This window comes from Channa argus, chromosome 23, assembly GCF_033026475.1.
Source record: "Channa argus isolate prfri chromosome 23, Channa argus male v1.0, whole genome shotgun sequence".
Classification (NCBI taxonomy): Eukaryota; Metazoa; Chordata; class Actinopteri; order Anabantiformes; family Channidae; genus Channa; species Channa argus.
Window position 1 is genome coordinate 4191455 of NC_090219.1, and position 15604 is coordinate 4207058.

Consider the following 15604-nt stretch of genomic DNA (forward strand, 5'->3'; position numbering starts at 1 on the left):
TGCCTAATTTCAGCTATTGTGATGTAAAGAAACTTATTATTCCTTGCGCTTCTCTGCAGAGAAAAGTTCACAGTTGGAGAGAGGAGGAGGAAAGAGCAGGTGGTGGTTGGTTGGAAAAGCATCTTTGCATTGTTTTGTGGATTTTTTTGTGATTTGCTGGGTAAAAATAAAGCATTCAAAGGGCTAAACAAAATTTCTTGGACCGTTTACATTTAAATACTTTAAAATATGAGAAAGGAGGCGTAAGCAGATCTTTCCTACTGATGTTTCTACAAACGGTTCAAGTTAAGTTTTTCCCTGTGTGTGTGTGTTTGTGCGCGTGTGCACTAATCCCCCTGACAATGACAACAGTTCAGCACCATGTTCAATTAGAAAAACCCCTGGAGCCTGTGGAGCTACCATAAGACGGTATTCAATCACAACGTGCCACAACACAGATCCAAGGGCAACACTTGTCACAGGTAAGGGGATATAACCACAGCACGCCTGCTCCCTGCTGAATAACTGCTGTGCATTGAAACTACTATAAGCATTTTACACCTGTGTCCATTATTAGAGACCTTACACGCCAGGTTAATGGATTTGAGAGTGTGTTAGCACATGTTAGAATGCAACGTAATCTCCACTAACATGCATGAAATCGCATCCAGTCCTCTTATTCAATATGAGCAAGTTTATCAGAGAGCGTTTTATACTGGTCTTACCCCTCAAAATCATCTGACACAGCATATTCCTCTTAGCTACAGAGTTTCATTGTTGTTCAAAATCAGTGAGCCACACTGCCGCACTGGCTGACATTTTCATTCATTACTGTGACTAAGGACACTAGTATATTTTGAGGAAGTCCTTGCTGCTGAAAATACTCACTAGAGAAAAGGTTCTACTAATCCACAGCTAAAAATAGTCTCCAGCAAATGCAGTATTTACTCCTGTTTGAGCATTTTGTTTTTCTTCTAGAAACTGCAGAGGCCCAGCTGTAAAAGGAAACCTCTGAACAAGATGGAATTATGTCTTCAAAGATTCATGTCTTCAGTATATAGGATCCAGTGGGGTTAAGTGTGTTAGATATTTTCCCTTTACAGTGATAGAACAAGAAAAATAAAAAATATTTTATACTTTTAATAAGTAAAACTTTTAAACTTTTAATAAACTTTTTATCCTTTAGTAATTTAAACAATACAAGCACCACACACACACAAACACACACACACACTCACATCATTGACAGCTACAGTATAATATAGTATCCTCCAGACAGACACTGGACAATGACGCCTGACTTATCAACTGCCACAAAGAGTGGTATGTGTTTTCGTGTGTGTTGTAAGTGGGTTGTGTATCATAAATTCACAGCCTCAGGTTGTCAGGAACTTTATAACATTGTCCATTATAAATAACTGACTTTTAAAACAGTTGAAAAGTTGTTTTTAGTGATTCTGTCTAGAGGTAAAATAAGTTATAAAAAATATAATAATAAACTTTTTATCCTTTAAATTATAATATTTTACACAATACAAGCACTACACACACAGAAACACAAACACAAACACACACACACACACACACACACACACACACACACACACATCGTTGACAGCTACAGTATAATATAGTATCCTCCAGACAGACACCGGACAATGACGCCTGGCTTATCAACTGCCACAAAGAGTGGTATGTGTTTTTGTGTGTGTTGTAAGTGGGTTGTGTATCATACATAAATTCACAGCCTCAGGTTGTCAGGAACTTTATAACTTTGTCTGTTATAAATAACTAACTTTTAAAACAGTTGAAAAGTTGTTTTTAGTGATTATGTCTAGAGGTAAAATGAGTTATAAGGCAGAGCAGGTCATTATCCAGCTCCTGCTGTTTCCAGAGGTGGTACGTAACTAAGCACAATTACTGTACAGTGAGGACAAAAGTACACGTATTTAAGTAATTCTACTTTACTTGAGTATTTAAATCTACTTTTACTTTTGCACTTATATTTATTTGACAGCTTTAGTTAATAGTTATTATACAGATGCAGATTCTTGATATGAAATATAATTAACTATTAAATAATATTATAATATTATCAGCAACATCTTTACCACCTGCTACATTAACTTTGTGTACACTTTAAATATATAAATTATTATAATCCAGTCATATAGTACATATTGCCTATGATGAGTAATTTCACTTTTGGTATGTAAATGTATTTTAATGCTAAAAACGATTGTACTTTTACAACCCCAATTCAAAAAAAGTTGGGATGATGTGTAAAACATAAATAGAAATAGAATGAAATGATTTGCAATTCTTATCAACCCCTATTTTATTCACAATTTGACACACCTCTTGAGTATAAAATTTGTGTACTTCTGCCACCTGTTTACTGTCCGTCTCTCTGTTTCCTCTGCAATTCCCTCATTCAAATAAATGAGAAGAACTGCGTGAACATCTGCCTGACCCCCACCCCCGACCCCCACCCCCCTTTAGAGTACAGACTACCTTACCTGCTTCAGCTCTGCCCACAGCAGCCCTTATTCTCCTCTCTGCTACCTTTAGTATAAAGTCAAAGTCCATGACCAGCACACAGACACACACATGCATGTAAAGACCAGTCTACTAGACTTCTGAGAAAACTCACCTCTTGAATTGTCCTGACTGTCCTGACTGACCTCTGTCTCTCTGTCTCTCTGTCTCTGTCTCTCTCTCTCTCTCTCTCTCTCTCTCTCTTTCACACACACAGTGAATTGGACAGATATGCCGATTATGTCATGCAGGGCTGTCATCAACCAAAAGGTTGACACAGACAAGAAAAGACTAAAATTAAGCTCAAGTGTGTGTGAGGCAGAACAAAGTTGAGAACAAAAATAAAGAAAAGACACACTAAACAGAGTAAGATGTTATCCGAGAATTTCAACGCACAGAGCAACTTTTAAGATCAAGTATACTTAGAACTATATTACAGCCAAACCAAAGATATTGTAAAAGAAAATGACAATTTGTGTTTAAGATCCTCATTTAACCCTTCCATGATCATTGGCAAAATTGAAGATTACTTCTATATGTTTGTATGTTTAGTCGTGCATAAATACATTTATCTTTTTAATGCCTTGCAAAATGATGTGCTTTTCCAGGTGGGCTACTTCTACGCACAAGAAGTTGCAAACTTTGAATAGCATCCATCCACTTCTATCTGTAGTAGAACTCTGGCAGTTCCTCATGGGAATATTCACTCATTATTAGCATGGGTGAAATAAATCTCTTTACAGAAAAAAAACAGAAACATAAGCTCTCACAAGATTTAGAACAAGCAATGACGTTTTTCTATTGAGAACAGTCTTAGTGGAACTGATGTCCTGCCAAAGATATTTTTACAGAAAGCAGAAAGCATGGAAACAGAGATGGATACAGGCGAAGATGAGATGAACAAAGCTGCATTCATCTCGATGACTAAAGTACATTTCTAAAATACTTAACTGTGTTTAGAACCTTTGGGCAACACAGTAAGTGGATTTTGGTTTATTGTTAAGGCATAGAATAAAATGCAATGCTCACTTTGAAGAAAAGTAAGTCCTCTGGATGAATCTTAATGAGGTTTAGAAATCTCTGGGGGAAACTAGTAAGTTTTATCAGTGCAAACTATAGCCTGTATCCTTATCCTTCAATCATATATTATTATAACGCAGTGGCTATGTATATTATGCATCTCCAGTCTCAGCAATTAAACAGTTTTTATGCAGTGAGTCAGACAGAGACTGAGTTGTTGTCAAGTGTTTCTCTGCTTCTTATCATCCAGTCTGTGAAAACACTTCTTAGTGGAGCCTTTGATGCCCTGCTGCTTTTTAAGTGCACTCGGAAAAATAACACTCAGCACTCACTCATTCTTGACAGAAACCTGGAGCGAGAGCTGTCCAAACACACACACACACATACACTAAAAGACACACATTGCCTCAATCACCTTTCCTCTATGGCTCTTGCTTAATTTTGAAAATTTTAGCGTTCAAACCGCTGAACAGAATCAACATCATAATCAACCACACTGGTTTCTTCTGATTTAAAAACAAAATAAAATTCTGACAGTGACACTCTGCTATAACTGCACTCATTTACTCCTACCTCCCTACTGCTCTTCCAATGCAAAACTGCAACAATAGATGCCAGTTTCAAGGTCTAGTGCTTAAACATTTGTAGCCAAGCCAAGGAATATTGATAGAAGCTTGAAGTTTGAGTCATTTACTCTCTCCTACTGCTGTAGCTCTATCCGCGAACCAAATTTCCTCTTTATGTGCTAAGCTTTGCCATTGTATAACTAAAATCTACAATAATGGTCATGTATGTGATTATAAGAAGAGATTATTCCTCCAAGAATAATTATTGCAGGTGCTCAGATTCTTTCAAATCTTATAAAATATCCATTTGTATTGAATGGTCATCGTCTTGGCATGGAAGTCAGTCGGACTGAAAGTTCTTCCATTTCTCTCTGTTATTACTAAATCTTTGAGCCCTGTCTTGTAAAGTGCCCTCACATGCTGTAGGTTACTCAATAAAGGACAGAAGCCATGGAAATGACTACGCTGGACATCATTTGAGAACTAATTAAATTTTTTTCTTGTTGTCTTTTGCCAAACAGTTTAGCTCAGTTTTTTCTGATATGATTATGTAAGGTGACCTATGTGTCTGTACTGTACTGTGTGCATCAGCGTGATTAGTTGACAGTTTCTGTGTATGTGCGTGTGTGTGTGTGCCAAGTGTGACATACATGATGACTTCAGGAGAAAGCAGCTCAGACCAGCAAATTCATAATGTCACTATGTTTGGACAATTGGGCCATGAGTTAATGAGTACATTCACTGACACATACACAGACTGAGCATATTACAGTACTGCACCAAAACCCTCCATGTGTCCTTAGAGGACAAACATCACTAGGACTGACACTATTTTGTAGAGTCATCACCTTTGGACAATGTAATAGCACGCAACTCAGAAACAAAGTCAGAGGAGACAAACATGCAAAAATGTACTTTGTTGCAAGCTTGAGAAAAATAATATGCTTTATATATTTTTGACCAATACACCAAAATTGATTTTGAGTCTCGAGGCAAAATGTCTTTCTTCACAAGATGGAAACTTAAGTAACATTATAGTTAAATAACATAAATATGTAATGTGTCTGTGTGGGCCTTTTACTTAAGGAGACAGATCTGAGTTGGCACAAAGCCCATAGCTAAACTCCAGAGTTTAAATAAAATATAAAATATGATGCCTTAATGGTAAGTCTCTAGAGAAGCTAAGCAGCTGTGTGTGTCTGTGTGCATGCATGTTTGTGTGTGTTGGCTTGTATGACTACATGTGCTATAACGGGTGAAAGTCTCTATATGGGTCACGCCACAAGGGATACAAGACATTGTGTAACATTGCGCCTTATTCCTTTTAAGAATGAATGAAGCTGATGTAAGTTTATGTGGTCCATTCCCACTGTTTCAGCTGTTTTAGAGGGAACTGCTCCATAAATCTTCTTACAATTCATGGTTTATGGGGGGAAAAAATCCCTGTTGTTGAACTTTAAGAAACTGGACTTTTTAAGCCTTAATCAATTGTAATTATGTTAAGTTTATACCTTCTGCGGTTTTAATGACATTCCAATATTCCATACACCAGGACAGTTATTCTTTTGTTGCTTTCCATGTGCCCATTAAGGTCTCCTTGCTGCCCCCAGGTCTATATGCATGTCAATGCAAGCATTATCGTGTCACATAAGACATAGTTGCTATTACCATCACCTACTTTAAACAACACAGAAATAGGCTACCAGCCAAATATTGACCATGGAATTTAATAAAACTATTTGGGAACCCCTGAACTTTTCTCTTACACCTGCATTCCACAGGGAGAAAATTTTGGATTAATGGCCCTATGGCCCTCTAGTGCCATTACTAGGACAAAATTTGTTTTTACTGCCCCGGTACTGCTAATAACAGCACTGATGTTGTTTGTTTCATCAATTACGTCCTTGTTGTGAAGTGTTATGAACATTGTGGCATCCTGGGACCACCAGCGGGACTTTAAACCGATCTTACATTATACATTACACACCTTATTATAATAAAAAAGTAAAAGTATTATCAAAAGTATAATATTGACAGATACATAAAGTTTAGCTTGGTTCTAAATGAATGCATATACAGATACACACACAAAATAAACAAAGCTGTATTAATGTCCTCCCAGTGGAACTTTACTAAATCGTTCAATCCAAAAGAAAAATGCTAACAAATGCTGAGTCTACAAATTTTCCCTGCTCACCATCTACGGCAGGTCTTTGTTTCACCACCAACTGTATGGGTGTATATCACAGATGTTAAAACACAGAGGGACCAAGGGTTTTTCATTAATTAAAACACAAAGTGACAGCTAAATGGTGCTGGCTGCTGTAAATGTACGAGCTTGGCCCCAGGATGCTGGTGGGGAATGACTTGTTTAGATAGTGTACAGCATGTGCTGATTTTCTACTTTGCATTTACAATATGTGTTTGTGTGTGGGTAGATACTCTTTCATTAGCCAATTTCATAAAACACCATATGCAAAAGCCAAGTGTTTGCTATAACTCACATTTAAAATATTTGGCATTACACCAGCCAACAAGACTCTTATCTCTTTAACATGACATTACGACTTCAATGCTTTGTTCTATAATGATATAGTGATTTGCAACATTGCTGTAGAGCACTTGAGAACTGCAAAAATGAATAGATATAGGCATCCATCTGTTCATTTATATTTAGTTTGGTCAACATGAAATGACATGTCAAAAACTGAATGAAAAGTGATCACTTCAAGTTTACCAAAGCATTGTCTTAAATAAAGCTTAAAGATATTTACGATGCAATGATATGAACAAGAGAAACAGAAGTTTTGACCAACAATCAAAATTCAGTACTGTTCAACAAAATAATATTTTTTCTGCTACGTTCAACAGCTTTTCATCATCTTCACTGTTGGACCAATATGCAGGGACAAAAGTTTTAGGTCAGGTGATCAGGTCAGCTGAGCGGATGAAAACCTTGAGATGCAGTTGAAAGCTTCACTTAAGCTATTAAGTAGACGTTAAGTTAAGATATTGTATCCAACTTTGTCAGTCCAGAATAAAATCTTAAACTCATTAGACTAAGTTGCTGAAGCACTCAATACATTGTGAAAAATTATATAGGAAAAGAAACATAACATGCACTAAAACAAAACAGGGGCAAAATTAAGTTCTGTCAATTTAACAGTGCGTTTGACATTACAGTGAGTTAGGAGGTCAAGCTCACTGTGGTTACAGGCTGTGTTTATGCATAATAGAGGGGAGCAAACATTTTCTCATAGGGCCAGCAACTCTATAGTTTTAGGCCAGTTCATCAACTAAGCAAAGAGGAGCACAATATAAAAACAAATTATAGACCCAAAAGACACAAAACAACACAACCAGTCATGTGGCACTTAGTAAGTTGCAGGCTGTGTTTTGGCAGGCAGTGAAAAGAAGCTGTGAAAATTCTGCAGTTAGCACAACTGTTTGGTTGTGTGGAACAAATTAGTCCTTCCACCTGAGCCAACACACCAATATTGACTGGGTTTTGTTTATTTTTACATTTAATCTGTGTGATTAATGCTTTATCTTTGGTTCTCAGTGACTTCTGCTGTAGTGTTTTCCCAGAGAGTCTGTGTCAGTGAGACGGCACATACATATACTGTACATTTTCCTTGATTTGTTTGTTGATAACGTGCAACACACAAAAGACCAACAACACTTTTCTTAACTGTTGTTGAATCCTGGGTTATGTCAGACAGTTAGAACAAAACCGACAATTACAGTATGTTTAAGAAAACGTTCATCAGAAGCTCTCCACTACTTAATCTACAAAACATCTCTGTGATACATTTGTAAAGTTGGAATATTATTTATCTTCCACTAACTTACAGTGTCCTGCAAGTATAAATGACACTCTTAAATTTGGCTCTTTATTAAAAACGTTCCCTGAAAACTTTCTGCTCTTATTTTAAAGGAGGGACAAGAGATAATATCTTATTTCATCAGTGCACTTCCACTTTGTTGTCTGCTTCAGAAGGTGGCAGAGTGTACTCCTGCTCACTATTTACCTCTTGATGCTACAAAAGGAGCTTTGAGGACTAACTCATTATCTACAAATCGCACATAATTTACATTCCCAAGCCACCATTTTCCACAACACGCTGAATGCAATAAACTTATGTTAAAGTAACACATCAGTATACATGATTTTTATGTAGCTAATAATACAAATTCAATATAATATAAAACATAACATGGATTAACATAGTTAATCACCTGCAAAACTGCCGTAGAACAAAAGTAGTGAACAATAGTTGCTGTCCATGGTGCTGAAATGTCCAAACCAAAATGGACAGTCCTTTGTAATCACTCACACAATGGAAAAGGATGAATGTTTAACATCCAGGGACAGAGAGTAGATGCAACATTATTATCCTCAGCATCATCACATCATATTTCACATTTGTTTTTCATTTTAGTGCTGAATGGCTGTTTCAGTGTTTCGTCTAAGTTTCTATAAATTATACACACTCTGTGGGAAGGTGATGGAGCAGGACTAGCTTAATACCTAACTTAAAGAAAACAGTTTTACTTAACAAAAGACAATTGACTATTTGCTTTAATTTTAATAAGATTTAAAGAAACAGCTTTAGGTCAGGTTTATTTGACTGTCTTTCTCTCCCTGTTAAAGTCAATTATCGCTTGTTGATCATGTCTTTTGCTAACCCAGAATTCGATAGCTGGGGAAAGCAAAAGAAGGTTTTAAAGAATTACTTTCAAAACTTTTGGCTGATGTCACATACATTACATCCATGTTCTTGTGTCTTCCATGTGTGGGTTTTGTTATGTCAAACAGTACTAACAGATGCCAGAACTACCACTCATATAGTCATAAACTCATAAATTTCAACTGCATGGAGCCTGCAGTTCCCCTCCAAACACTGTGTAAAGGATACAGAAGCCAGCTGTGTGACAGAATGTCAATATACAGATATTGTCAACAATGTCCACTTTCTGTTACAATGCCAATGTCAATTCCTGCCCCTTATCCAGAGCATATATTGTAAAATCTAGTGGAAAACAGCTCACAAACAGGCCAAACCTTTCAGTAAATTTAAATCCTGTACTCTGTGGAGAGCATGACTAAGACAATGAAAAGACTTGCTGCTGAAATAAACTGAATTGCATTGTTAATCATATTGCCCCTGCACCCTCTTGATGAGTTCACCCAGAGTAATGTAACAGATGGGTGTCCCAGCCCTGATCAGTGAAGTTACATCTTTATTTGTCTGCACACAAGTCCAATTTTAGAGGAAGTTGCCTGTGAGTTTACTCAGCATGATTTGAGGTGATGATAAACAGCTCACCTAAATTCGCAATAAACATTGTGTGACTACTTATACTCTGTAACCCAAGAAGTTCTGAGCTCTGGTGAACACCTTGAGTCTGCGATCTCATGAGAAGATGTGTTTGCGCTTGGCACTGTTGGACTCAAATGTCTGCAGCAATAACAAATACACACAGACATTCTTTCTATACTTTTACCAATCATACTGTATACATTGCTGGAACTCTAAATAGGCCATGTGCTGTTTATTCATGCAGGTTACTGGAGCCTGAAAGGGTCTGCATGCTGCATCAGACTTGGTTGGTTTTCTGCAGCATCTCTGCCACGCACCGCACGCACACACTGGTTTTATCACACACAGCCACTGTAGTCAGTAGGGTATCCGTACCAATAAATTTTCACGCCCACCTTGCACCCCCCAAATCATGTTCCTCTCACCCTCCCCCACCCTGTAGTGTACTCACTTGCTGCACAACTGCGTTTGCAGAGAAACCCCGGTGAGCAGTCCAACAGTGCAGTCTCAGGAGGAGGGAAGACAATCGCACGCACACGCTCGGGCACGCAATAAAGTCTTTCTCCCTCCACACAGACACTCACACACACATATGCGCGCGCACATACAGACACAAAAAGAAAGGCACTGTGAGGGGAGCAACAAACTCACCAGTTGGGTTCTTGTTTTTCTTGAGGCTCCTGCCACAAAGACACTGCAGCATATGCGATCCTTTGCTGAAAATGTTGTTCCAAATAAACCGCATGGATTTGGCCGAGACTGGGGGGGAGGAGGAGGAGGAGGAAGAACAGGAGGAGGTGGAGGAAGAGGAGGTGGGGGACGAGAGGCGCTCCGGATGCGGCAGCCTAAAATTCACCCACCGCATGGGGGATGATCCGCCCCCCTGTTTGCATGCCAGCAGAGCTGGCCAGCTGTTGGGCTCAGTTCGGCGGTGCTTCGACCCCCCTATCTGCACCATAGACAAGAATAAGAGCAGGAAGCCCGGCTCGTCACCCGGTTTCTCGCCCGGTTCTTCCACAAGCTCCGAGACCAGGAACCGCACGTATTCCGCGTCGACGTCGTCCCCGTGCGGCAGGAAAAGAGCAACCGCTGCAGCGCTTTTCTCCGCGGTCTCTTTCTCCGGCTGCCCCAGCGGCCGGTGGTCCTCAGCGGAGGAGAAGCGGTCGCTGCTGCCGCCCGGCGGCGTGAAACCCCCCCGAGCGCTCCTCTTCAAATGGCGTCGTCTGCCGCGCGGCGCGGGGAGAGGAGCGGCAGCGGCTGACAGGCATGCGGCGGCGCTAGCGTGAAGTCGGCGGTACGCGGCAGCTGTCGGCTTCTGCACAAAAAACCATTGCATATTAGTGGGGATCGCAGGGGTCGGTGCGTCCGTCCGCAGGAGGAGGGAGGGGAGGAGGGAGGGGTAGGGTGCGGATACCGGGTGTCAGTCAGCAAGTCGGTGGCATCCCTGTATCCTAAGCAAGTACTGCAGAAGGGGGGCTCTTTTCCAAACACACACACTCAGACACACACATAAGCGAGATGCAGGTTCCGCGCAGGTTCTGTGGTCTCTGGTCAGTGAGCGCATGCAGGTCTGGACCGGAGCAGGTGAATCACTGCAGGGAATCTCTGCACTATCCCACGCTTATGTTTTAAAGAGTCCTTTAAAAAGTCCTTATGAATATTTGATCCGCGTTTCGGCCTCCACTTCTCAATAATCCATAAGCTCCAATGCACCAAGATACTGCTGTTGCTGCTGTCTGTCTCCTCTTCCTCTCCTCTCTCCTCCTCCTCCTCCTCCTCTTCCTCTTCCTCACCTTGCTGACGAAAAGAAGCTACCGGACTATGGCTCTGCTGTCTCTACTACTCCGGAAACTAAATACAGGAAAAGTATAAGAGCAAGACCGTATTCGGGTCGTGGTCCTCCCGCGCTTCAGCGTCTTCTTCAGCTGTGCTCGAGACGACCGACGGCTGGTGTGGCGCGAGGAGGTTCACCGACTGTCTATGGGCAAGCAGCAGCAGTCTGGGCAGTTAAACAAACACGGCTTCCGACTTCAAAACAAAAGACCCGAATGATCACTGTTTTAGTTTTAACACGCTTTCCATGTACGTGCGACCATGTCTCCCTTTGTCCCGTTTTCAGAGAATATACATGTGTTTCAGAAATAGTTATAACCCACACTTTTCGAAATCCCTTGTTATAAAAATTTCTATGCATCTGGAAATTTAGTTAAGTAAAGATAAAGCTAAAACATTTAAGTAGTATGCTAGGCCTAGGTTAAGAAGTTATGGCCAATATTTTTAATTTGACTCCAAATTACCTATGTTGACAATATTTCTTAGTCTGAGTATTTATTTCTTCACAACTAAAGGCCTCTGAAAAAACACTTCAAACAAAAATGTAGACCAATTCTCTGACTACATTAAGAGAGTAACGGACACGGCCATTTTCAAAAAAAAAAAAATTCTTGCTTAAGCATCTTAGAGCTGTGTTAAGAGATTTGGTAATTTTTTATTAAAACATAACTTTTGTTATGAAGGAAAGCGCTACCTCCGGTAACCTCGTGCTGCTTGATGATGCCCCACAGCGATGAGCTGCTTGCTGTTACGTAGACACGTGGTTCCCACGCCGTCACTATCTGAAGCTACTGGATGTGAACTATAAACGGCAACATATTGGAGATAGGGGCGGTGGGATGGCGTCACTTACGCTGATACGAGACGAAAACAGCAGCGTTTGTCTCTCACTGTCATCTCATTACAGGCGCGTTCTTTGTTTGTATCAGCAATCTTCCCGCCTCTCACTGTCACACACCTGTTGCACGATCTTTCATACAGTTCAGCTGCGTGAATGATCTGATCTTAAACAGCTTAATCTAAAGGAAGTGATACATTTTAAAATTATTGGTTTCCTTGTTGTGTTTAAAGAACCTCCAAACAAATTATAATCATCATAGAATTACCTTTTGTTGAATTAAATGCACCCTGTAGTTTGTGTCAGATATTATTCTTGTTTTTTCATTTAACTAACAGAGGGCGTTTTAAAAACTTGGCAGAACACGTCTGCAAGGGACTGAAAATCAAATTAGCACAGGCCATTACATCCCTCAGCGCCTTGTACCAGACTTTGAAAACACACCTTCCATTATGTAGATAGGTTTGTGCCTCATTTGCCTTTGAATCAGTCAATTTAAAAACTTAAAACCCCAAACAGCAGTTTTACCTAGGAAAAAGGAAAGACTTTAATGTAGAAAGTGCCTTTGATATTTGTAGTGTAATAAACCCCTTTTTGAAATGACACAAAAGGTGAAGGTGTGGGTAGAAAATTCAGCATAAAAAAACAACATAGAATGATGAAAAATAGATCAACTGGTGGAAATTGTTCTTAAATATTAAAGTTAAGTTACATCCAAATACATTAAGCAAATAATGGACCCATTATTTGGACCCATTTGATAGAGCCATCATCCCTCCTGCTACAGCACAATCTGTCTGCAGGAATGCATCGAATGTAAGGTCCTATAGTGGTTAGAATAAACAAGTCACTGGTCATACTTAAAAGTTAGAAAATCAGATGGCTTGCTTTATGGCCAAACAGAAAGCGATCAGGTGGTGGTTTGTTGCTGCAGGCAATAGAAAAAGTGAAAACCGGGAAAAACCACTTCCAACATTAGTCACTTGAAAAGAGCTGGTGGCCAGATAAGACTTTACTGCCATTATCCAAGAAGAGTTTATGAGAATTGGAGCCTTACTGTTAAGAAACATTAACCAGAATGCAGTACATCCCAACAACTCTACATATCCAAATTCCTTCACAAAGAACAGCTACTCTGAAAATGGTGTTTGGAACCTGAAAATTGCCTCACATAGCACCATGCAGGTGTGGGAATGCTTCTGCAAGACATTTGCATTTTTAAGTTGTCAGGCACAGACTCAAATATGTGAATTTCTGCAGTGCCACAAATGACCAATCATAGACAAACACTGAACTTCCTATTTTAAACCTCACTCTCAGCTGCACTGCAGTATTGGCAACTAAATCCCGGATAATGGTCCTCAGAATCTGCCATTTATCCTGCCTCTCTTGTCTTGTATACTGTGACATTTGGATCAGAACATAACTGAAATACACACACACACACACACACAAACACACAGACACACACACAGTCATTACCACAGGATGACTGATGCCTGGCAGATTTTTTTCACACTCTGTTCATGACTTGTATTGTTTTGAGGAGCATCAAAGGGCACAATATCATCTGTGTGCAGGGAGAACGGCTTCAGCTCATTGAGCAAAAAGACACAGCTGCATGTGTGTGTGTACAGTATGTGTGCTTGTTATACAAGGCTGGGAAGGAAAAAGAGGAGGAATTAAGAAGGGAAAAAATGAAGAATGGCGCTAAGATGCTGGAACAAGAAAGCGTGGGAAGAAGGGTGCATAAAGAAAAACAAACAAAAAAGGAATAGACTGGAAAATAATAAAACTAACAGAGGGAGAGGTTACTTTAGGTAAAATATAAATATAAATAATATAATAATAATGATGATAATATATAATAATATAGTAAAATAATAATAATAATATATAATGATATTATATAAATTCAAAATGAGCTAATGTTTTCTGTGAAAAGGTAATATATCTCAGTTTCAACATCTGACCTATTGTCTATGTTCTATTGTAAATAAAATATGGGTTGATGAGAATTGAAATCATTGCATTCTGTTTTTATTTACATTTTACACATCATCGCAACTTTTTTCAAATTGGGCTTGTAATATAATTTAATATAAAACTGATACAAAATTCTGAAATATTTTTGTAGTATAAATCTAGTTTGTTGTGTTGAAAACATCTAAATTAAAATAAAATTTGAAGAATATACACAGTTGAAGAGTTTAAGTAGAAAACTCTAGAGATTGTTTCTCAGGGGAGTTGATGGATGCCCTCGGTGTCCTTGCCACAGAAGCAGTTTCTCCCTTCCAGATAATGGGAATAAAAAATATTAATATATTAGAGTAGTGAGCACTGCCAAGAAAACAAGGTCTTACACCATCGCTGTTGAGCAGTGAGGGCTCGAAGCACGAAGCCTGCTGATATATTGATCTTTTGGCTGCAGTTTCAAGAGAAAATCACGGCATGGCCTTTATCCAGAGAATATCATGATTCCACTAAGCCACAGAATAGAATGTAACACAAATGCTGTTGGACAAAGGTTGAATCCACATTGGAAACGATGATCCTGATTTGCCAGGCTTATATTCTCCCGCGCAGCAACAGGAAGTTATGGCAGGGTGGCATAAAATAGTGGTATCTGGAAGTTTACACACATCATATTTTTGTATTTTTTTGTTCATTTATTTTTAATTTAATAAAAATCTAGCTCTAGTGGTTTATAGACTTAAAAACTGATGACAACTAAAACTAAATGCAGATATACTTTAATGTTTTGATTAATTTCAAATGAACAGTATTGTATTACTCCAATTTAATGTTTCTTTAACTGAACTTAAAATTATAATTTTATTAAACGTAATTATTTGCTTTTCTTCTTCTTCTTTTCCTTTCGACCGCTCCCTCTCAGGGGTCACCACAGCGTATCATGTGCATCCACCTAATCTTATGGTCTGAATCCTCTTCTTTCAAACCAACTAACCTCATGTCCTCTCTCACTACATTCGTAAATCTCTTCTTTGGTTTTCCTCTAGACTTCCTGCCTGGCAGCTCCAACCTCAGCATCCTTCTGCTCATATGTCTCTCCTCTGAACATGTCCAAACCACCTAAATCTTCACCTGCTTCCTGCTCCCACTACAGATAACAATGTCATCTGCAAACATCATAGTCCACGGAGATTCCTGTCTAACTAAATCTGTCAGCCTGTCCTTCACCAGAGCAGAAATGAGGTGGGTTAGATCTGATCCTTGATGTAGACCCACCTCCACCTTGAACTCCTCTGTCACACCTACAGCACACCTCACCACTGTCATACAGTTCTCATACATGTCCTGCACCACCCTAACATACTTCTTAGCCACTCCAGACTTCCTCATACAATACCACAGCTCCTCTCTCGGCACCCTGTCATACGCTTTCTCTAAATCTACGAAGACACAATGCAACTCCCTCTGACCCTCTCTGTACTTCTCCATCAGCATCCTCAAAGCAAATACTGCATGTCTTGTACTCTGTCTAG

General features: G+C 39.3%; 1 protein-coding gene across 1 annotated transcript in view; it reads right to left on the minus strand.

The window, feature by feature from the left end:
• The window catches only part of LOC137108704 (fibroblast growth factor 14-like), a 51632-nt gene extending 40216 nt beyond the window's left edge, over positions 1-11416 (minus strand). Inside the window, exon 1 of the mRNA XM_067493625.1 lies at positions 10079-11416. Within this exon, the coding sequence (XP_067349726.1) occupies positions 10079-10763 (685 nt within the window). The 5' untranslated portion in view covers positions 10764-11416. The remainder of the gene's footprint in view (positions 1-10078) is intronic.
• Positions 11417-15604: the final 4188 nt, after the last annotated feature.